The 22,487-nt window shown below is 46.5% G+C and overlaps 1 protein-coding gene across 2 annotated transcripts in view; it reads left to right on the plus strand.

Moving 5' to 3' along the window:
* The window catches only part of AGTPBP1 (ATP/GTP binding carboxypeptidase 1), a 1,069,504-nt gene that overhangs the window by 899,036 nt on the left and 147,981 nt on the right, over positions 1-22,487 (plus strand). For both annotated transcript variants that reach the window (XM_078675801.1, XM_078675802.1), the window contains exon 24: positions 6,303-6,479. In XM_078675801.1, coding sequence (XP_078531927.1) covers positions 6,303-6,479 — 177 coding nt within the window. The remainder of the gene's footprint in view (positions 1-6,302; positions 6,480-22,487) is intronic.

Consider the following 22,487-nt stretch of genomic DNA (forward strand, 5'->3'; position numbering starts at 1 on the left):
AGTTGGATAAGTACAGTAAAGAACTTCAAGATGGAAAACTACAGAAATATAAAAGGTACACTATTGATTATAAGTTAAATTAAGTTTATACGTGGGCTGAGATCAATGCACGCAGGTTATTTGACTTAAAGAAAACCACATCATCAACTGCAGAGTGCATAGCAACTGAGAAGGATACAGCAACCAACAGGGAACCCATCAGATCAGGCACAGCAGAATTAGTGGGAGCTGGCCCATCAACTGAATCTGGGAAACAACACAACCTAACACATCAGTATCTTTTTTTGTCACAGGTGCCAGACCAAGGACAACCACCAGCTCAAACTGGACGAGGGGCACCAGGGGCAATCGTAAAACCTGGAGAGGACAAGGAAAGAGGAGGAAAGAACTTGCGCAGCAAAAACAAGACTTAATAGTCAATATATCATCCATTAAGCTGACACATCAACAGACCAATGTCTTAAGCAAGGGCATGTCTTTAGTGCCCACAAATTTTACCAATGAACTGGAAACAGAAACAACATTATTTAGGTTCATGCTCACATTACGATTAAAACATTTATTCAACAACATAATGACTAACAATCGAACCTAAGATGAACTTGAAGCTACACAATTCCAACCCAAGAGCACATCCCTAGCTCCTATATCCCACAAGATGTTAGATACTTTTGAGATTATGGTGAAAAATAACATGAGAAAGCTAAAATTCAAGAACCACAGAGGACATAACGTGACGCTGTATGACAAGAAAACTATCAGATCCATCGCAAATCACCCAAATCTCACATTGCAACCAGCAGACAAAGGGGGAGCCCTTGTAGTGATGGATACAATGTTGTTGGACAGTGACCCTACAACATATCTAGTTGGGATCTTGAACAAGATTTTACAGAAGGCAGAGGACATGAGTTGGCTTAATGAGAAGACCAGATCATACTTAACCACGGTTAATCCACGCAGACCCAAACTATACATGCTCCCTAAGATACATAAAGATCTGAAGAATCCCCCATTCCGTCGATAGTTTCAGGATGTGGATTATTATTCGACCCCTTGGGGAGGTATCTGGATAATTTTTTCAACAATTAACAGATAACTGGCATTCCTATATCAGGGACACCACAGACTTCTTGCAAAAACTTCAGACAATAGAGGCATCAGTACAAGAACACTGGCTGCTATGTACCATAGATGTTAAAGCATGATATACATATATCCCACATGAAGCAGGATTAGAAGCTGTAGAATGGGCGCTGCTACAATTACACGACATCAAGGCAGAAAAGGTGATTTTACTGGAACTACTTCATTTTTGCTTGAACCACAGCCATTTTTTATGGCAAGGAAAATGTTATGCTCAATGTATGGGGACATATATGGGCTTTTCGGGGGCACCAGCATATGCCAATATTTTTATAGCACAATTTGAGGAACAACATATCCGTAGCAACCTAAGGTGGCAGGCAAAAATAACATTGTACTGCAGGTTTATCAACTACCTATTTTTGATATGGACTGACACAAGAAGTGAACTGGAAGATATGATACAGTTTATGAATGCACAGAATCCCAGAATACAGTTCACGCACACCATTGATTATTTACAAATGCATTTTCTGGATGTACTAGTTATGAAATACACACAAGGTTTGAAACCCAGATATATACAAACCCTACTGACAGAAATAATGCACTGGCATTTTCCTGTTTTCATCCATGAAGATTAATTCTTAACCTACCATTTTCGCATGTTTTGAGAATAAAAAGGTTTTGTTCTGATCAAACCATGAGCCCCCAAAAGATCATAGAGTACAAACAAAAATATATTGAAAGAGGGTACCCAGAGGACATACTGACTGAATGCATCGCATGGGTGGTTAAGAAAAGGAGGATGAAGCTGTTCAATAAACCCAACAAACCCAAAGATGATGCTTTAGTGTTTGTTTCAAAATATTCAATATGCTCGCGAGCAATTAAGAGAATGATCAACACAAGATGGGAATTATTGGAAAATGGGTCCGATTTTAACAATTTTTTCAATGAAAAACCCTTACTTGCCTACACGTGAAGTAAGAACTTATGAGAACTTTTGGCAACCCCTGATAAGAAGCAAAATGCTGATGAATACAAAGGCACTAACAAATGCCTTAACTGCATACATTGCAATAATGTTATCACTGGAAGCAGTTTGACACATCCAAATACAGGAGGAATCATAAAATTAAGTCACATTTCAGATTGTAACACTCAGTACATAATATACTGCATTAAGTGCCTGTATGACAAGGCGTATATAGGAAAAACGGAACACAAAATAAAAGTAAGACTGCCCGAACACAAAAGCACAATAAGGACAAAGAACAAGACCTCCAGCTTAGCCATACATTGGCAAGAAGAAAAACATTCCATCTCACAACTGAGATACCAAATTATTGAGGCATTAACACCTATACCTGGAGTTGATGATACTAAGAGGTTGCTCCAATGTGAGATCTACTGGATCAAGCGATTAGACACATTATTACCGAGAGGTCTGAATGACAGGATCGATATGAGTTGCTTTATATGAGTGATTACCAACATATTTCTATCAGCAAACATCAGAGATAGGAATCTGTTCAGATTTGCTAGCAGGTACATGTTTAACTTAGCAGAGCAGGATATATTGAAATATTTACTTTGGAGGGTTTTGCAGGGGCTGGGACTACCCGCTTACCTCCTGTCGCTTCTTGTCAAACTCCACTCAGATAACTATGCACAGGTGCGGTGGGGCAAGGACGGGGAGAAAACCAACCGAATCCCAGTGCAAAGGGGTGTCTGCCAGGGTTGTGTGCTGGCTCCCACACTATTCTCATTATACGTGAATGGTGTGGTTGAGCATCTGCTCAAGGAACCTGCAGATGCTCCGTCCTTGGCGGGCACCCGGATACCTACCCTGCTCTTCGCTGACGATACCTTGCTTATCGCTAAAACACCGCACGGTCTCCAAAAGCTCCTCACCCGCTTCCAGAAGTTCTGTTCCCTCAGGGGCCTTATAATCAACGTAGACAAGACTAAATTCCTGTCCATAAACCCCCCAAAAAATCCAGGGCCACCCCCGATCTTAAACTCTGTTGCACTGGAAAGGGTCCTCGAGTTTGACTACTTGGGGATTCGCCTCAGCAACTTCATGAGTTGGACCCCACACATCAACAAGATGTTGCTCAATCACAAAAGGGTGACTGGTGCCATACTCAGGGAACATCGTTCTTCCTCTAAACATTGTATCTCTCCAGCTATAGACATCTACAAAGCCAGAGGGGTTGCAGCGGCTTTGTATGGGGCAGAGTTGTGGGGCTCCACAAACCTGGAGGCGTTGGGCAAAGCAGAAAATAAATTCCTGAAAGATCTTTTGCTACTCCCATTAAGCACACCTACAGTCCCAGTGCTGCTCGACACGGGTTGCAAATCGATCATGGACCAAGCGCGACTGCGGCCTCTGCTTTTATGGGCCCGCCTATGGAGAGTTCCGGAGCTGGCCCCCTACGCAGTGGGTCTGTCTGAGGTAATTGCAATGGAAGGATGGCATCGAATAAAATGGTTAAGAGACATCAAGAGCCTTCTGGCGGAGTTGGGCTTGGAAGAATGCTGGGCTACTCGTTCTGCCCCTCCAAAAGCCACCCTGAAAAAGATATACTGGGACTGGGTAGCCACCAAACTCATTTGCAATCCTCGCCACTGCAACTCATCCGCAGTATTCCTGAGAATCAAAGATGTAGTAGCCTATGAGCCCTACCTGGACTTCTTAATTTCCATTCCCCTGGATAGGGCTCTTTATTTCAAACTCAGAGTGGGCACCTTACCTTTGGCGAACTTGGTGTCTAGGTGGAGATCTTCAACGTCTCAGCCCTCAGCTTTCTGTGCGGTGTGTTCGACAAGGGTTGAGACGGTGGCACACTTCTTTTTTGTATGTCCTGACTATCGTGCCCCAAGGAAACGCTGGCTAATACCTCTATGCAGGCTCCTTGGCACTAGACAACATCTGGTGGCCCTCCGCATTCTATTGACCGATACTTCCCCTTTTATTGTCTGTGCTGTCTCCAAATTTTTAAAATGGGCTTGGATGATCCGAGCAAAAAGGCTTTCCATCTCAATTTAATCCTATTTTAACTATTTATCGCATTTTTTATCTGACTGTTTTATGAATTATAACTGTATGTCATTATAAGCCTTGAAATTGTATTTTGTAACGTATCGCTTTTAAGATATTTACGTATCGAAATAAAGCTTTTTCACTCACTCACTGAAATATTTACACACTTTACAAAGTAACATACATTTTAACACATTTTTTACATAACATTGAAGGTTATGATATGGTGGTGGGCAGGTTCACAAGTATTAAACGGACATGATGACTAATAAAGTTTAATTTTTTTTAAAATGGACCAGTCCGATAGGATTGGATTTAGACAACAAAGGATGAGAGAAGCGGTTTGTTTGCCGTAGTTAATGACTTGTCTTGCCGCGTGGAGTGCCATCGAAGGTATATGCAGGCTGACTGAACAGAATGGCTCAGGTGAGCAAACAAGTGTGCTATATAATAATGACAGGTCTCATTGACAAATATGGGCTTGAAAGATACCACTTGATTCATGAAGGCAATCCCTGCTTGATCAATATACAACATTTATTATATTGGATTATGGTAACACATAAATTAGAATTTATTCAGAACTTTATTTGATGATCCGTTCCGAGATGGTATGAGGATGATTTTTCACATATATAGGAGGAATCGGGTGAACCGTTGATCGTTATCGATGCAGTACACATATCTTGCCCAGGGGAACGAACGCAATTTTATTTACGATTTTTTCCGATTTGTTTAATCAACAAGAGGCATCCAAGGATTAGGGTCTGATGATAAACTGTAGTTCCAGGTACTATTTCCTATAACAATCCACACATTATAAGATGGCGGCCGAAATGTGCGCAGGTGTCTGATTATGGCAAGCGCGTATAAGGAAGCTTGAGTGACACAGCGTGGTTAGTAGTAACATGAGGACTTGACATTTGAATTCACCGGTAAGCGGATGGTCGGAACTTTCTTAATATTCCATTTAACTACATTTAACAGCAATTTAGGCGAGTACACTTGTTTAAGGCTAACATGAGGTTGTTTGGTTATCCACACAGATATTTACTCTGAACACTTGTTGTGGCAGGAAGGAAAAATATATTGACATTCCTTGAGAGTTGAGCTATCATGTACTACGTGGGTTGGTTGTTTGATAAAGTTGGACATACTAACCGAGATTGCTGAGTTGGGGTATATTATATTTCATTTAATTTTGTTAGACTGACTAGAAGTTGAATTGCATCTTAAGACCTATGGTATTTCAACCGAGTTGGACTGCACTAGGTAGGAGTGGACTCATGTCTAGGGTGATAATTCATGTACTCAGACATGATTGTGGTATACAGCACTGGGTGATCACATATGATAATAGTGAGACATTGGTCACTATAGAATGGTATTCACCGTCACATATTGCATGAACAGCATGAACACACTTGAGGTTGACAAGTAAAGGCATTGTTAGATGAAGTGGTTTATTCACTTTAAGGTTGTTATAAAGATAATAAGTAGTTCTTGTGAACCAGCATTTACACAATGGGTTATTGGTTGCTTGAGTAACTCCATCTATTCTGTAATATTGTTTAAATAGTTATATTTTGTTTGGGTTCTTAGGTATGCCCCTGAGGAAGGGGCTTAGCTGTCCCGAAATGCATCAGGCATGAAAAGCAACAGGATGTGCATCTTATGCATACAAAGAATGTTATGATTATATATTGATGTTAAAAAAAGTATCAAGGAAATTCATGGTTTAGAATTTTTTTTTCAGTACAGGTGTGAGGTATTGAAAATATGGTACCAAACACAATGAAGAGAGAATATAAATGAACAAATAAATGAGCTAGAATGAAGAAATGAGTAAATTGCGTTTAATCTTGTGATTAACAAATTATTTAATTATGTTAAAGTGTACAGTGCACACTGCACTCAAGTCTATGTGCTTGTTATATGATGTTAGATAGAGTATCTACCAGAAAGACCTTTACTGTAGGTAAGTAACTTGTTCATCTCCAACATAGGGTCTTTCCTGGTGGTTTATGAAAAAACTGTACTGTCTAAAAGGCATTCAAGCAGTCATTTATTTTGAATGCTTATTAGTTTAAACTCAATCACTGAGAATAACGTAGTCAAATACTGTGCATGTCCTTAAATTGTCTCTGTCCCTGTTTATTTTCCATAGACTCTCCCAAGAATCCTGAGTCAGATTGCGCCAGCATTCTCCATGAACAGTTGCAGCTTTGTGGTGGAGAAATCTAAGGAATCAACAGCTCGTGTGGTGGTTTGGACGGAGATCGGTGTGCAGAGAAGTTATACCATGGAGAGCACGTTGTGTGGCTGTGACCAGGGGAAGTATAAGGTAAACCATTTGGTTTTTTTACCTGCCCCTCTATGATGCATGTGCACTCTAAGTATTTACAAGGATGCAGTCTCCATGAAATTACCAAGATTAAACAACGATTTGCATTGCTGAATTTGCCCTGGCATTGGAAAGACTACTAAAAGAGTGGATTAGTCAAACTTCAATCATCTTCGTGTTCTCGTGTCATGTGTATCATCACCTCCAAAATGCATGTTTACTTAATTGCTTTTCAAATATTTTCATTAAGGCTTTTTCATGATTGATTTGACCTACCAATGTCAGAAATGAGTTATGGGGCTGAAACCTTGGCTTTCAACATTGATCAGTCAGCATATGGGGCGGTTTGTGAATGTCACAGTAGAGGTGGCAAGGTTTTCAGGTCAGGTTTACTAATGCAGTGCCTAATACAGAAAGTGCCTGAGTCTGAGGAAAGGAGGAGAAAGGTGTCAGCTGATGTGGTTGGGGAGCATATTTACAAGATTGGGATAGATGTTTATTCACCTGGACACTGGGACGACCCTCAACAAACCCCTAACTCCAGGACTCCTTCTGATCCCAAGAAAACGCATACAGGCTTTTAAGGAAGAACCAGATTTCTCCACACCTCTGGCCTCAGAGTGGGTTAGGGACTCAACCACAAGACGCCTACCTTTTCCACCTTTACCTGCAACACCAATTTCATAAACATCATCTTTGACCCGCAGTACACCAACTCCGACACTGGGAGTTCTTATTCCCCACAAGACTTGTATGAGGAGCCTTTTATGCCCAGTAAGGGAGTAGACTCATGCAAGGATTATGTAGTCAGCCCTCATGAGGAACCTTCAACCTTATCCTGTTAAAGCCTAGCCACCCGATGATACCCGTGACTGCCATGCAGTGACCCAACACTCTGCCCAGCACAAAAAGGTGAAAATGCACATGTGCAAGATGAGGATGACTTATTTTTGGAGATACTTTCAAGGATGGAGAGGACTGTTTCTACCTTCCCATTTTAAAGGGAATGTTTAGCTCAGCTACGGACATCTTTAAGGAGCTGATAAAGACAACAACAACTTATAACATCCAGCGTCGATAAGTACTTTATATCCGCTTCTGATATCTCTGTCTATCTCTGTAGCCAGGTTACCCCAAATGCATTAGTCAAGCTCACTGCATTGAAACAGGCATAGGCACAGGCAACCAGGGATGCTTCTCTCCTTGACAAGGAGTCAAAGCAAATAGGCACAGAAGGCAAGTGTGTGGCACTTGGAAACACCCTCCACTGGTGCATTGCTAATCCTCCCAGAGGCCCACAGAAAGTGGTGGAAGAAGCTTATTGCTGAAGGCAAAATCATCGGCAACACCTATATTTGATGCTAGTGTGTTTAATACCAGCATCCTCCTGCGCAGATGTGCCTGGATTGGGATCTCAGGATTTTGGCCCACGGTGTTAAAGTATTTCCTAACATTCTTCGAAGGCAAGCATCTGTTAGGCCCTCAAGTGGACCAGATGCCTGAGAAAATCAAAAAGGACACCAACATTGCCTAATTCTTGGGTGCCCTAGTTCCAGATCTGCCTTTCTCAAACAGCTAAGCTGGGGTAGTGCTAAAGCTGTGGGCTTACATGAAAGCCCACCCTGTCAGCAGCCATAGCAGGCCTTTCAAGACTCCAGGAAACAAAAACGTTTCAGCAGGGAGCCTATAGGAGTGATTCTGTAGAACATGTGAATCCACTAGAGGCATCTCAACTAGCAAGCAGTAACTCCCCATGTATATATTCTCAACCCCTCCTCCAAACCTCCGCCTTACTCTTCACCTGTACAGGAAAGTTAGAGTTACTTCTTCCTGGAGGGGAAATACATCACCTCAAATCAATTGGTGCTTTCCATTGCACGTGAGGGATGCACACTCAAATTCCACACCATGAAAACCAGCAGCTCAAATCACCTATATTTCCTAGAGGGAGAGGTTCCACCACTGCTCGCAAAGGCTGCCGTGAAATCTGTGCACCCACTCCAATGAGGCAAAGGGGTGTACTCCCTCAACTTCCTCATTCTCAAAAAGGACAGCTTCCTTCATCTTATCCTAGACCTCTAGCCATTGAACAGATTCATCGTTGTCAAACCATTTCAGATGGTTACCCTGCAGGACATTATCTCTCTGCTCTGCCAGGGCGATTTCATGTCAGCCCTGGATCTAAAAGATGCATACTTTCACATTCCCATCCACCCAGCACACCATTGATACCTTTGAGTTGTGGTAAGTGGACAACACTACCAGTTCAAGGTGTTACCATTTATAGTCACTTCCACTCCAAGGGTGTTCATTAAGTGCCTAGTCGTAGTAGTGGCTTACCTGCGCAAAAATGCCATGTGACTTCTCGTATCTGGATGACTGACTTATTAAGAGCAGCAGAAAGTGACAATGCCAAGCACACACCCAAACAGCAGTGTCCCTACTTCACAGGTTAGGATCCACGGTCAATGTAAAAAAAAAGTCACACCTTCAACAGCAGCAGATCCAGCCCTTCTCCAGTGCTAAATACTGTAACAAGGAATATATACCCAGGACCACTGAAATTATGCAGCAGGGGAGGACCAAATTATACAGCAGGGGTGAGTAAATTTTGCAGTAAGAAAATGCAAATTATGCCGCATAATGCAGCACATTTTACTTCATTATTTAGTCATTTTTACACTTAACACTGTCTGGGCAGTGGTTGCACCTCATTAGTACCAGTTTAACACAAATATATCAACAAGCAATAGAAAAGTGACCAGTCAACTATTGCAAAGGCTGCGTTTTTAGTACGTTTTGAACTGTTTGAGCTAGAAAGTAATTTAAATTTTGTTAAAATCTGCAGATTATGCATCAGATTATGTGGCAAATGCAGCAAATCTATAATTATGCAAAAAGAAATGCAGCAGCCGCATAATCCCATAATTCCAGTGGCCCTTAGAATACCCCAAAGAACAGGGTGTAATTGCATTCCAACTGATGCTGCCTCTTTTACGGACACAATATCCTCTCTCTGTAAGAACTGTCATGAAACTAAAAAAAAATGATACCATTGTACATATTGACTGTGTTGCAAAGCAAATAACATACGCAGCTGCTTCAGTTGTGCCTGTGCCTCTCAAGGCAATGGGCACAAGCGAAAGGGTACTGGGAAGATTTAGTATTGGTACTGATAAGGGCTCAACTCTAATCGGTGGGGTACCTCAATCATCAACCTGTTTGTCACTCTAGAAAATGCAAAATGCCAAAACTTTGCTTCCAGGAACCTGTGTCAAAAGTCCATGGGCAAAGCACTATGGATAAACTGGTCAGGAATAAGTGCCATAGCTTTTCCTCATCTCCCCCCCCATTCCGTACTTAGTGAGGAAGATGAAGCTTTTTGTAACCCCAACCTAGGCAAGGCAGCCCTTTTATTCAGGGCTCCTTGAGATGTCAGTCAACTTCCACGAGAAGCTCCTTGTGAGGCTAGACCTTCTCACGCATAGTCAAGGGCAGGCCAGACACCCATATCCTAGACACCTGAGCCGTTCCATCTGACCCCTGAGTTCCTAGAGTTTGGGTGCTTCTAACTTTTACAGTAGTGCATGCTTATCCTGAGAGAAGTATGCATCCCACTATTTCCTGCAAGAAGTATGTATCCCACTACTTGTGCCTGTTGCACAGCTAAGTGAAAGAGATTCATGCACTTCAGTATCTCCAAACAATTAGATTCATTGAAGGTCCCTGTTAAATACATTGTCTTGCTTACACTTCCATATGCCTACATCTAACTGCAGTTGTAGTTTATTTATAGACCAGAGAACACTCAGCACTGTTCAATGTCCCTTCCATTTACGCATTCATGAAGGACCTCAAAAAGGGTAATACCTCCCAAAATGACTCCAGCCCCTGTTTGGAACTAGATGGTGATTCTCACATGACTCATGTATCCACCCATCGAACCCCTACACTCATGTGACTTACTGTGTTTGTTTTGGAACGTGGTTTCTTAGTCGCATTTACCTCCCTCAGATGCATTAGCAAGCTCCAAGCTCTTACAATGCAAGAATTATTCATCCAGGGCCCCAAGGATAGGGTAGTCCTTTGGACCTAGTCCACTTTTCTGCCAAAGATAATTTCACCTTTCCACATGAAATAAAACATTGTTATCTTCTTCCCATTCCCAGAGTCTATAGCAGGAAGGGCCTTTGACTAACCAAATGTTAAGAGGCCGTTTATGTATTACTTTAATAGAACTAAGTCCCTGATTTGGAGTGTGGCAGACAGAGTACTCAGTCATAGGGAACTCTGTTGCTTCGGTCTGTCAAACCATTGATCCGCCTGCCTCATTTAGATTTTGGCATACTGCCAGATTTCCATCCACATTTCCCCTTTTGGCTCCATCTATGGAAATCTTCAGCTGACGGCTTTAGAGAGAGGGGCCATCAGAGAAAGAACATAACACCATCCACACTATTTAGGGTAAAGTGTGTAATGGCTTTACAGGAAAAAAATTTACCCCCACAGCCTGCAAGAAAAATCCCAGGTTGTGAGGGTCATTCGTTTTTTGTTTTTCAATAACAATAATTTTGGGAGTTTTCTTACCGGTTTCTTGTATAGCCGTCTAAAACGGAAGGCGGACGTACACCAAACCTTTTGTCCGTTGATGGAGTGCTGTCTTTCAAACCCTAGACCAGACCCGTAGCTTTTTGTAAATTCAATTAACTTTTTGTAGCCTTTGGTAAACTCTACAGGAGACACCCTAACTCTCAATATGGAATTGCAAGATGGATTGTTAATTACATCCATTCTTGCTATGCTTAGGCCAAGTGGACATTCCCAATGCCCCCTATGGCCTTCGCCACATGCAAAAAGGGTGTCTCTTTAGGTTTCCGGGGTAACAACCCTTCAGCGGATATCTAAAATGTTGCTAGTTGGTCAACCCCACACAAGTTCACTAGCACTACTGTGTGCATATTCAAATTAGTCAACAGGCTTTAGTTAGCCAAGTTGTCCTAAGAACACTGTTCTCTTCCAGGGGATCCTCATCAATAGTCATAAGCATTAGAATATTCCCGCCCATGCGCGGGACCCCGGAAACAATATATTATATGTGCCCCACATATATATAGACATATATATATATACATATATATATATAAAAATAAGCAATTGCAGCCAAACAAAACAGTGGAGTTGGAATATGCTGTGAAGAATTTCCACCATACATTTGTATTTGCATTAAAAACATGAGAAACAACACCAATGCTTGTTTAGAAACTGTTTTAATGCTTAGAAAGCAGTAGAAATTCTTATAACACACTGTAAGAATATACAGCTCCCAGGCTGCATTGCAAATACCCAGTCTAAAAAGGCTGGAAAGCTAACTTGTAGCTGTATGTACTAAAACTGACGCCGTGCCTTTAAGGCACCTCTGCCCCTAGCTTCCCATCATGCCTCAGGGGTTACAGTTAGGTCAGTTGTTCTTTCCGGCTCCTTCAGGAAGGACCCTGGTTACATAGCTCCCCACTTTTCTGCCTTTTTCAGTCAGAAAATCTTCTAAAGAACAATTTTTTTGATTTACTTTGACTTTTAGCATCAGTGTCAAGTAAATAACTGCTTAACAGTCAATTTTTTGTGAGGTTTTCCTGTCAGGATGCCCACTCTTTTTGATAAATGTCCTTCTTGTGGCCACAAGAAGGCAAAAACAGACTCTCATGAGGTCTGTATTTTATGCTTGCCAGAGGATCATGATCCTAAAGTCTGTTCACATTGTGAAAATCTGTCTGAGAGGACTCTTAAAGACAGAGAAAGGAACAGGCTCTATGGTCTGGCTCAGAGATCCATGAGAGGAAGATCTACAGAGAGGAAGAGTTCCAAGAGACCCAGAACTCCCTCCAAAGGCAAGTCAGAGCGTCCATCGACCTCAACGCCGGGCTCGGCGCTGAAAAAACAACTTCTGATCGACAGTTCTAGAGAGAAAACTCCGTCGACGTCGGGACCGTCGTCGAAAAGAAGTTCACCGACGACAAAGAAACGACGATCGGCGTCGAGAGAAGCGTCGTCGAGAACATCGGCATCGAGACAAAGATCTCCTCCGCCGTCGGCGACGATCGGCGTCGAAGGACAGGTCTCCATCGTCGTCATCATCTCGACGACGTTCGACGTGGGGACATAAGTCAACTCCGCCGCCGTCAACCAGGCGACGGTCGGCGTCGAGAGACAGATCACACTCACTGGCGCATCAACATCGACAGGCTTCTAAGAGCGTGACACCTCCGCCGACGCCTCCACGGAGACGCTCGACGTCGAGGAGCAAGTGCCCCATCAGACGCTCGCCGTCGAGGACATCGTCGACGGCGCGTCGGCTCTCGACGTCGAGGATGGCTGATCCTCTGTCGTCGCCATGTGTCCGGTCGACGTCGAGGGCATCGTCGACGACAGGACAACGTCGTCCGACATTGAAAAGACCATCTCCGTCGCCGGCAGACCAACGTCGGTCGACGTCGAGACCTCCGTCGACGGCAGCACAACACCATTCGACGTCGAGACCTCCGTCGACGGCAGGGCAATGCCGTTCAACATCGAGGGAGAAGACTCCGTTGTCGGCTCAACATCGCCGGTCGACGTCGAGGGACCACAGGTCACCGTCGAGGCGTTCAGCGCCAAAGGTTATCGCTCCGTCGACGCCACAGAGGCGTTCGACGTCGAGAGAAAGACTTTTGAGACGTCCACCAACGCCGGTGAGACAAAGATCACCTTCAGTGATTTCGACCATTCTTGTAACGCAATCTGCTTCTCACCACTCCTCCTCAGGTACCTCTGGCTCATCGAGGTCCTCTTCTAGAAGCAGGAGTCCAGTGCAGCAGTCACCACAACGACGGTATATCACTCAGACAAGACTCTCGCCAAGATGGTATGGTCCATTGAGTAATTGGAAGGATTCTGGAGCGACGAAGAGGCTACAAAGATATTTAAGCCCGCACCACAGGTCACCTCTTCAGAGACTAATAGAGGAGGTAGACAGACAGGGTCCTACCAGGCACCGATCACGCTCTCGGGAGAGGAGAGCGGAAAGGTCACGTACCCCCAGGATCTCCCGATCTCCACGGAGTGAACAATCCAGATCTCGAACACTGAAAAGGGCGGAGAGATCGAGATCTCCCCGAAGGGAGCATCGGAGACAATCACGTTCTCCCCGAGGGGAAGAACGATCAAGAAGATCTCCGGTGCGGAAGGAAAAATCTCATCACAGGAGAAGGAGAACTCCATCTTCTCCTTCTTCTTCTTCATCCTCAGCTAGAAATTCTAAAGGGGATTACTCTCCGACGCTGGCAGACAGCCCTCGCTCCAGAGCTTCCCCGATGGACGACGTCAACACGTATCTGGTCGTCTTACAAAGGGGGGCTCACAAACTAAATATAGAGATGGCTGTTCCAGAAGTGTCCACTACTGTGATTTTTGAGACCCTTCGTCCCAAATCATCTACAAGGCCTTTACTCCCATTGGTTCCAGGGATATTGGATCCAATCAAAGACGTTTTCCTCACACCAGCAACGGTCAAGGCGGTACCGGCACGTATTCAGAAGAAATATAGGCCTGCCGAATCAGACCCTATCTTTGTTAAGGGAGAGCCTGCGGCAGACTCAGTCATTGTAGCCTCAGCTAGAAAGACTCGCACTGTCGCCCCTTCTTCTTCGGTCCCGCCTGACAAAGACAGCAGGATGCAAGATTCTTGGGGACGCAGGGTATGCAGCACAGCAGCTTCATCCCTGAAAGTCTCTAGTGCATCAGCTCTTCTGGGAAGGTACGATAGAGCACTATGGGACTCCATGGAACGATTCAAGGAGAAATTGCCCAAAGAGGACCAGAAAGATTTTGAGGAGACAGTGACGGAGGGCTGTTTGGTGGCTAACCAAATGATTAGTTCATCAGCAGATAACGCCCTTCTAGCAGGACATGCCTACTCACATGGGGTATGTGCGAGGAGATCCTCCTGGCTGCGTTTAACTGGTCTCAAGCCAGATGCCCAGCAGCGCATCCTCAATCTACCTTTTTCCGGATCTTCACTCTTCGGGGAGCATGCCGATCAGGAAATGACCCGTATGAAGACGGAGTTAGACACAGTGAAGGCGGTTGGTCTGGAAAAAAAGAAAGGGCCGTTCAAACGACGCTTCAAGACCAATAAGAACCGGGGAGGCCAACAGAGGGTTCAAACCCCTCAATGGTCTCAAAGCAAGCCACAAGGAAAGCCTCAATACAGAGGAGGAAAGTCGGGTAGAGGCAGAGGCGGACATCTTCAGTCCTCTACTACGCCTAGAGGAGGCAAAGCCTGAGCAGTGGCTTCCTCTGGCACCGTTACCCACTCCAGTGGGAGGAAGTGCTTCACAACACCTAGCAGAGTGGGTCAGCATCACAAAAGATCGGTGGGTGCTGAATATACTGCGCAATGGATATGCGCTACGTTTCCGGAAGAAACCGCAACCGATTCCTCCAAAAAAGAATCGCTCGTACCAACTAAAGCTCCTCAAAAGGGAAGTAAGCGTCCTCTTAAAGAAAAACGCAATCGAAGAGGTACCTCCATCCCAAAGGGGGAAAGGAGTGTATTCAAGATATTTCCTAGTCCCCAAAAAAGACCAAGAAGGCAAGTTCAGACCGATTTTGGATCTTCGACTCCTCAACAAAGTGGTGGTCAAAGAGAAGTTTTGCATGTTGGCACTGCACCAAATATGTCCTCATCTACAAATCGGGGATTGGATGTGTTCAGTGGACTTACAAGACGCGTACTTCCACATTCCCATTACACCAGGTCATCGAAAGTACTTGAGGTTCCTAGTAGGGAACAAGCATTACCAGTACAAGGTACTCCCCTTCGGTCTCAAATCCGCACCAAGGGTCTTCACCAAATGCATGGCAGTGGTAGCGGCATGTCTTCACAAAAGAGGTCTCTTTGTGTACCCATATCTAGACGACTGGCTCTTGAAGAGTTCGTCCCATCGTCAAGTCACCTATGTCTCCAACAAATGCACAGGCTCGGCCTGCATGTGAACACAGAAAAGTCAGTCCTGCTTCCCACGCAAAGTATCCACTATCTGGGAGCAGTTCTGGACACAAAGTTAGGAAGAGTGTTTCCTTCGCAGGAGAGACTATCATCCATGGGGCAGAAATGCAAAAAGTTGCTTCAGTCTCCTCGGCCAAAGGTTCGAGAAGTGGCATCTCTATTGGGCTCCATGGCGTCCTGCATCTTCCTAATACCGAACGCCAGGTTGATGATGCGGCCTCTGCAACAGTCTGTGGAAGACCAGTGGGACCAGGCGACAGGAGATTGGGAGGATCGAATCAACCTGTCTCAAGCAGCTTTGACCTCCATACAGTGGTGGTCTCGTCCTCGGAATGTCCTGCAGGGAGTCCCTTTTCAGCAACCTCTTCCTTCGCTGTCTGTGGTAACGGACGCATCTCTGGAAGGCTGGGGTGCTCACATGGGTCACCTTCAGATTCAGGGTCGTTGGTCGACCAACCTTCAGACATACCACATCAACATGCTGGAGCTTCGAGCAGTTCATCTGGCGCTCAAAGCGTTCCTTCCAGCAATAACAACGGACAAAATCCTGGTTCAGACGGACAACACTACAACGATGTTCTATCTGAACAAACAAGGAGGAACTCGATCTCGCCCTCTATCTCTGGAGGCCCAGACTATCTGGCACTGGCTTCTGGCTCGGGGATTGTCGGTGGTGGCAGTGCACCTCCCAGGCGAGCTAAATACAAAAGCAGACGCGCTCAGCAGGCACTTCGAAGATCAGCCAGACTGGGTGCTAAACGACGAGGTAGTCGAAGAGCTTTTCCGTTGCTGGGGTCGTCCACACATAGACTTATTTGCGGACGACGAAAACACCAAATGCCACTCCTTCGCGTCCAGGTTCCACCGGCCAGGGACGAAAGGGAATGCTCTACTGTTGGAGTGGACAGGAATGTTCGCCTATGCGTTTCCCCCTCTGGCTCTGATTCCGAAGGTGGTGGCCAAGCTCATCAGATCGAGCATGGACATGATCCTGATAGCCCCGGATTGGCCGCGACAATGGTGGTATCCAGATCTGTTACATCTGTCGCTGTGTCCACACAGACGCCTGCCGTGCAGGCCGGACCTGTTGAGCAAGATGAACGGGAGGATCCTGCATCCCAACCTCCCGTCACTGAACCTGACTGCATGGCTCCTGAGGTCTTACAGTATGGACACTTAAATCTGCCTCCGGAGTGTATGCATATCTTAAAAGAGTCCAAAAGACCTTCCACGAGGGCGTCTTATGCGTTCAAGTGGAAAAGGTTTTTCATTTGGTGTAAGGACCGTGGTTTTGATCCCACCAAAGGTCAAGAAGAGGTAGTCCTTCCATACCTCCTTTCCTTGGCTACATCAGGGTTGAAATACGCTTCTGTTAGGGTCCATCTATCTGCCATAGTAGCGTACAGGAAATCCCCTACACAAACATCGTTTTTTCAAGTTCCAGTGGTTCAGGATTTCCTTCAGGGGTTAAAGAAGGTCTATCCCCCTGTGAGAAATCCTTCTCCTCCCTGGGAGTTGAACCTAGTTCTCTCCAGGCTGATGTCGACACCGTTTGAGCCTATACACAAGGCCTCCTTGCAGCATCTCACTTGGAAGGCGGCCTTCTTGGTGGCAATAACCTCTGCACGCAGGGTTAGCGAGATACAAGCACTCTGCACCAAGGAACCTTACACTGTGTTTCACCATAACAGAGTGGTAATGAGGGCTCATCCATCTTTCCTTCCAAAGGTGGTCTCGGATTTTCATATAAATCAAACGATTACCCTTCCTTCGTTCTTTCCTAACCCATCGACCCCAGCGGAGAGGTCGTTGCACTCGTTGGATCTTAAACGGGTACTAAAGTTTTACCTAGAAAAGACGAAGGGCACCAGAAAGACAGATCAACTCTTTGTCAATTATGGTTCAATAAGAACGGGGTTTGCAGCAGCCAAAAGATCCATCTCCAGATGGATTGTATCCTGTATCAGACTGTCATACCAGCTGGCTGGCAAACCTTTGTTACAATCACCCAAAGCTCATTCCACTAGAGGGAAATCAGCCACAATAGCGTTTTTACATGACATTCCTATGTCAGAAATATGCAAGGCTGCAACATGGAAATCAGTCTGTACATTTACAAGGCATTATTGCCTAGAGTCTGATTCCAGAGCGGAATCTCAAGTAGGGCAAGCCTCCTTGAGAAACCTATTTGGGTAATATGAGGCCTACTTTTGGGGCCTAAGAATCTGAATGTTATCTGTTGATTCCTTTGCCCGCAGGGATGAGGTGAGGCTCGCTACTCTATTCTAATGCTTATGACTATTGATGAGGATCCCCTGGAAGAGAAGGATTAGTTACTTACCTGTAATCCTAGTTCTCTTCCAGGGGTATCCTCATCAAAGTCATAAGCAACCCTCCCGCCTCCCCGGGCAAAGGACGTTGTTTATTCAATAGGAGATATTTTAACCTGTTATTACCATGGTTTGGTTTTCAGTCTCCGAAAAGAACAACTGACCTAACTGTAACCCCTGAGGCATGATGGGAAGCTAGGGGCAGAGGTGCCTTAAAGGCACGGCGTCAGTTTTAGTACATACAGCTACAAGTTAGCTTTCCAGCCTTTTTAGACTGGGTATTTGCAATGCAGCCTGGGAGCTGTATATGCTTACAGTGTGTTATAAGAATTTCTACTGCTTTCTAAGCATTAAAACAGTTTCTAAACAAGCATTGGTGTTGTTTCTCATGTTTTTAATGCAAATACAAATGTATGGTGGAAATTCTTCACAGCATATTCCAACTCCACTGTTTTGTTTGGCTGCAATTGCTTATTTTTATATATATATATGTCTATATATATGTGGGGCACATATAATATATTGTTTCCGGGGTCCCGCGCATGGGCGGGAATATTCTAATGCTTATGACTTTGATGAGGATACCCCTGGAAGAGAACTAGGATTACAGGTAAGTAACTAATCCTTCCTTCCCTTCATCGACACTGAGAATGAAGAGGTAGAGAGGTTGATCTAACCGATGCCCTTCAAAAAGTGCCCTCAATGCCATGCCAAATGCTCTTGGTACAATCTCCAGAGCCGGTGAAATAGCTTGCCTAGTACCACTGCCTACAGTACCTCTGCAGCCTCCAGGTTCCGATCAGCAGCTGGCAAGGCATCAATGAAGGACTCAACAAAGAGCCTTGTCTCCAACTGGCCTTTTGGCACCGAAAAGTCAAAACACCATTTAACATTGACAGACCCATCGGTTCTTGCACACCATTCGATGCTGAAACCACTGTCGGCCCTGAAGACGGCGTTGGTGCCAAAACCATTTTTGATTACAAGATTGCCCTGTACCGCTGACGCTGATGATTCTCAAAGGCCGATCCTAGAAAGACATCTGGAGGAAATTGATGAAACACAAAATGTATTTCCTCTAAGGATCTGAACCGGAGCCTCCACCCAGGAAGAGGAGATTGGCTTTTGAGGAGGCACCCAAGTCAGACACTCCCAGCGAGCCTATGCCATAACTCAAATGGTTCAATGACCCAACCACAAGCCCCCTCCACACATTCCTTGTCCTCCTCTTCCACTCATTTGCATCCACCTCAGCCGCCATCACACCCTCCCATTCTCCTGCAGGGTCCCCACAATCTTTCTTGGATACATGTAGTCCTTATAAACCACTAGAGGATTATGACACCCCATTCTATCCTCACCTCACAGAGGACCCACGGGGGTGTATGACATACACCCTCCCGGGTATTCAGACCTGGAACCAATCCCACTCAGGACTTCTCCCCAGATTAAACAGTTGCATTTCATGTGGTCATCCAAAGGGCAGCGTCATACCGCAAGGTACACATGCATACCATCCCTGACGAAGACAACTTCCTGGTAGAGACACTATCAAAGTCGGAACATGCGATGCAGTTCCTCTCTGTGCTAAAAGGAATGCTCATATTCGCTACTGACACCTTCAAAAAGTCTGCCAAGACCTAGGTGTTTAGTCCTAGAGTGCAGAAGAAGTTTACGCCTTCTTCCTAAGATTCCATTTATAGAAAGGGTACGTTCCTTCAGATTCCCTGGTAGTGCACACCGCCTGTAAAGTGACTGCTGCACAGGCTACCAGTAATGACCCCGGCCAGACAAAACGAGTAAAAGGATCAATACTGTAGGGAAGAGGGTTGCAGTGGTGGCAGTGGTGGCCACCACTATTGCCCGATTGCTAAATCCATGTGCCATCTTTCACAGGAGGATAGTATCCAATCGGAGGAGATGGTGGGTTTGTTAGAGCACCTTCTGTATCAATTTTAGGAAAAGAGGGGAAGAATTTGTTTCAGAGAGCAAGTTATTTCCAATTCAACTATATAATGTGCATGGGTGCCACCACAACAGCGGCTACTGGGATGTACACCTCCGTTATGTTATGCCATAATTCATAGCTTCGCATCTCTGGCTTTAAGCCGAAGGTTTAACAACATCTCATTAATCTTCCCTTTGGCGGTGAGCATCTCTTCAACTGACAGAAAGAGTATGGGGTCCCTTCAAACATCGTACACTAGGGGTTTCTTTCTAGGCAGCAATATTGGGGGATCAAAGACCACCTCTCCTGAACAGCTTTATTCATACCAATGACTGCATCAGCCTTACCACCAGCAAGGAGGCAGGGGTTACATACGGGGGGCAAAGGCAGAGGAAAAGAGACGAAGCCCCCAAGGGAGCCTCTGCCTCAAAGCACTGTCTTACAACGCATTGTACCTGATCGCACATAAATTGGGTGGAGTGGTTCCAGGAGAAATCACCTAAGATCGCTGGGTTCTAGATATCATCCAAATCTGAAAGAAACAGGTTAGTATTAGATTCCTTACCTTAGAATATCCCCAGGCGTCCGACTGGATCTGGAAAGTTTTGCGTAGCAGTACCCCTGCGCGTCGGTAGGCGTCGTCGGCAGCGCCGCGTCCGTCGGCGGCGTCATTGGCGCCGTGATGTCGTCGTCGGAGTACCTAGACGCCGCCCTTGCGCGCTGACATCAGTTCTTCTTTTTTTTCTGCCCCAGCAAGCACTGATCCGGAAAAAGTGGTACCCTCAGTCATTTTTTGACAAAACTTTTTCGATCTTTTTGATCTGTATTTCGAGTCGAACGACTCCATCGGTGCCGGTAGGGATGCCCAGGTTCAAGCCCTGTGCCGACTGCGACCGACTGATGTCGGTTACCGACCCCCATCGCCGGTGCCTACATTGTTTGGGGTTCGACCACGATGACAAGTCGTGCCCCGGCTGCCGGGCCTGGACGTCGAAGGCTAGGCGGGAGTGGTCCCGTAAGCACCTCGAGCTCCAGCAGTCGGCCGCGCGCCGTTCGAGGTCCTGGTCCAGGAGGAGGTCGAGGGACCGGTCGCGGGGCCGGAGTCATCACAGCTCGTCGAGTCGACACCACTCGTCGGGCTCCAAGTCTTCAGGTAAGAGGCACAAGAAGTCAAAGCAGCGACACCTCTCTTCTGACCCCCTGACGGCCAGCCGCAGGTGTCGCAGCCAGCCCCACACCCGCCGGTCCCTGGGCTTAATGCAACGCCGGAGGACATTAGTGACTTCCTCGTGGCCATGAGGACTCACTTCCCTCCGTCGAGGGTTGTCGGCTCGCCTTTGGGCCCCACAGCCCCGACTGGGGGCCTTGACGGGCCGGCGGCTTTGGCCCCAGCGCCGTCGGGTGCTTCGGGCCCCGGCGCCATCGGCGACTTCAGTCCCGACGCCGCAAGGCCCCACTGGATCCGGCTCGCCGCTGGTCGACCTCCCGACCCCTCCGCCAGCGCCGACCCCCAGAGTGTCGCTCCCGACGCCGTCCCTGGACGACGACGTCCCCGATCCTTCCCTCACTCCGGATCCAGCGTCGGACCGGCATCACTCTGCGCCGCATTCGGCGCCGGCCGAAGAACTTTTTTTCTTTGATCCAGCTCCATCCTTTGACCCTGAATTTCAGGAGATGGAGGACGAGGAGGGTTGGGAGGGGTCTGAGGACCCTCTGACACGTGAGTGTCAGTCCTTTCAGGACTGGACAGAGGAGCTAGGGGAGGCCAGTGGTCTAGACACCTCACCTGACACTGGTTTTGTCTCCCCTACCGTGGCTACGGAGGAGGGGGCTGCTAATAGTGTGGTGCTGACGCGGGCAGCCAAGGCCTTGGCGCTTACGCTCCCCGTCGCTACTGTGAGGCCTAATATCCTCACTGAGGTCCTTAAGAGCGCAGGCTTGCTCTCCGGAGCCTTTACTGCCGTTTAATGAGGCTCTCATGGACGTCCTGTTGGGCACTTGGTCCAGGCCAGCTACAGGCCCTCCTGTAGATAGGCACGTCTCCAGGCACCACCGCCCAGCTCTGGGCGACCCTAGCTTCCTGTCCTCCCACCCCACCTCTGAGAGCCTGGTTATCCAGGCCTCCACTTCCCAATCCGCATTCCCGACTGCTCCGCCAGATTGGGAATCCAAGAGGTACGAACAGTTTGGTAAGAAACTGTTCTCGTCCCTTAGCTGCGGACTGCGGTCGGTCAACACCGCGTGCCTCTTGGGCTATTATACCCACTCTCTGTGGGATACGGTTGCGGCCGTGCTGCCAGAGTGCCCAGAAGGGGCCCAAGCAAAGCTCGCTCAAGCCATCGCGGAGGGACGAGACGCAGCGCAGTATTCTATTCGATGTGGGCTGGATACCACAGACTCACTGGGCAGGGTGATGTCCACGACTGTGGCGGTTCGCCGCCACGCCTGGTTGAGGTCCTACAACTTTTCGGCTGATCTCCAAAGCACCCTCATAGTCATGCCGTTTGATGGCAGCCACCTCTTTGGTGGCAAGGCAGATCATGCGCTTGAACGCTTCATGGACTCCAGGGCTACGGCCAAGTCCTTGGGCCTGTCGGCCCCGCGTCAGCAGCAGTCTGCCTTTCGCTCCTTTCGTGGCCAAGGAAGGGGCGCCCTCACACTTCCTGCCAGCCACGGGCCGCAGACTA

This window comes from Lissotriton helveticus, chromosome 2_1 (assembly GCF_964261635.1).
Source record: "Lissotriton helveticus chromosome 2_1, aLisHel1.1, whole genome shotgun sequence".
NCBI lineage: Eukaryota > Metazoa > Chordata > Amphibia > Caudata > Salamandridae > Lissotriton > Lissotriton helveticus.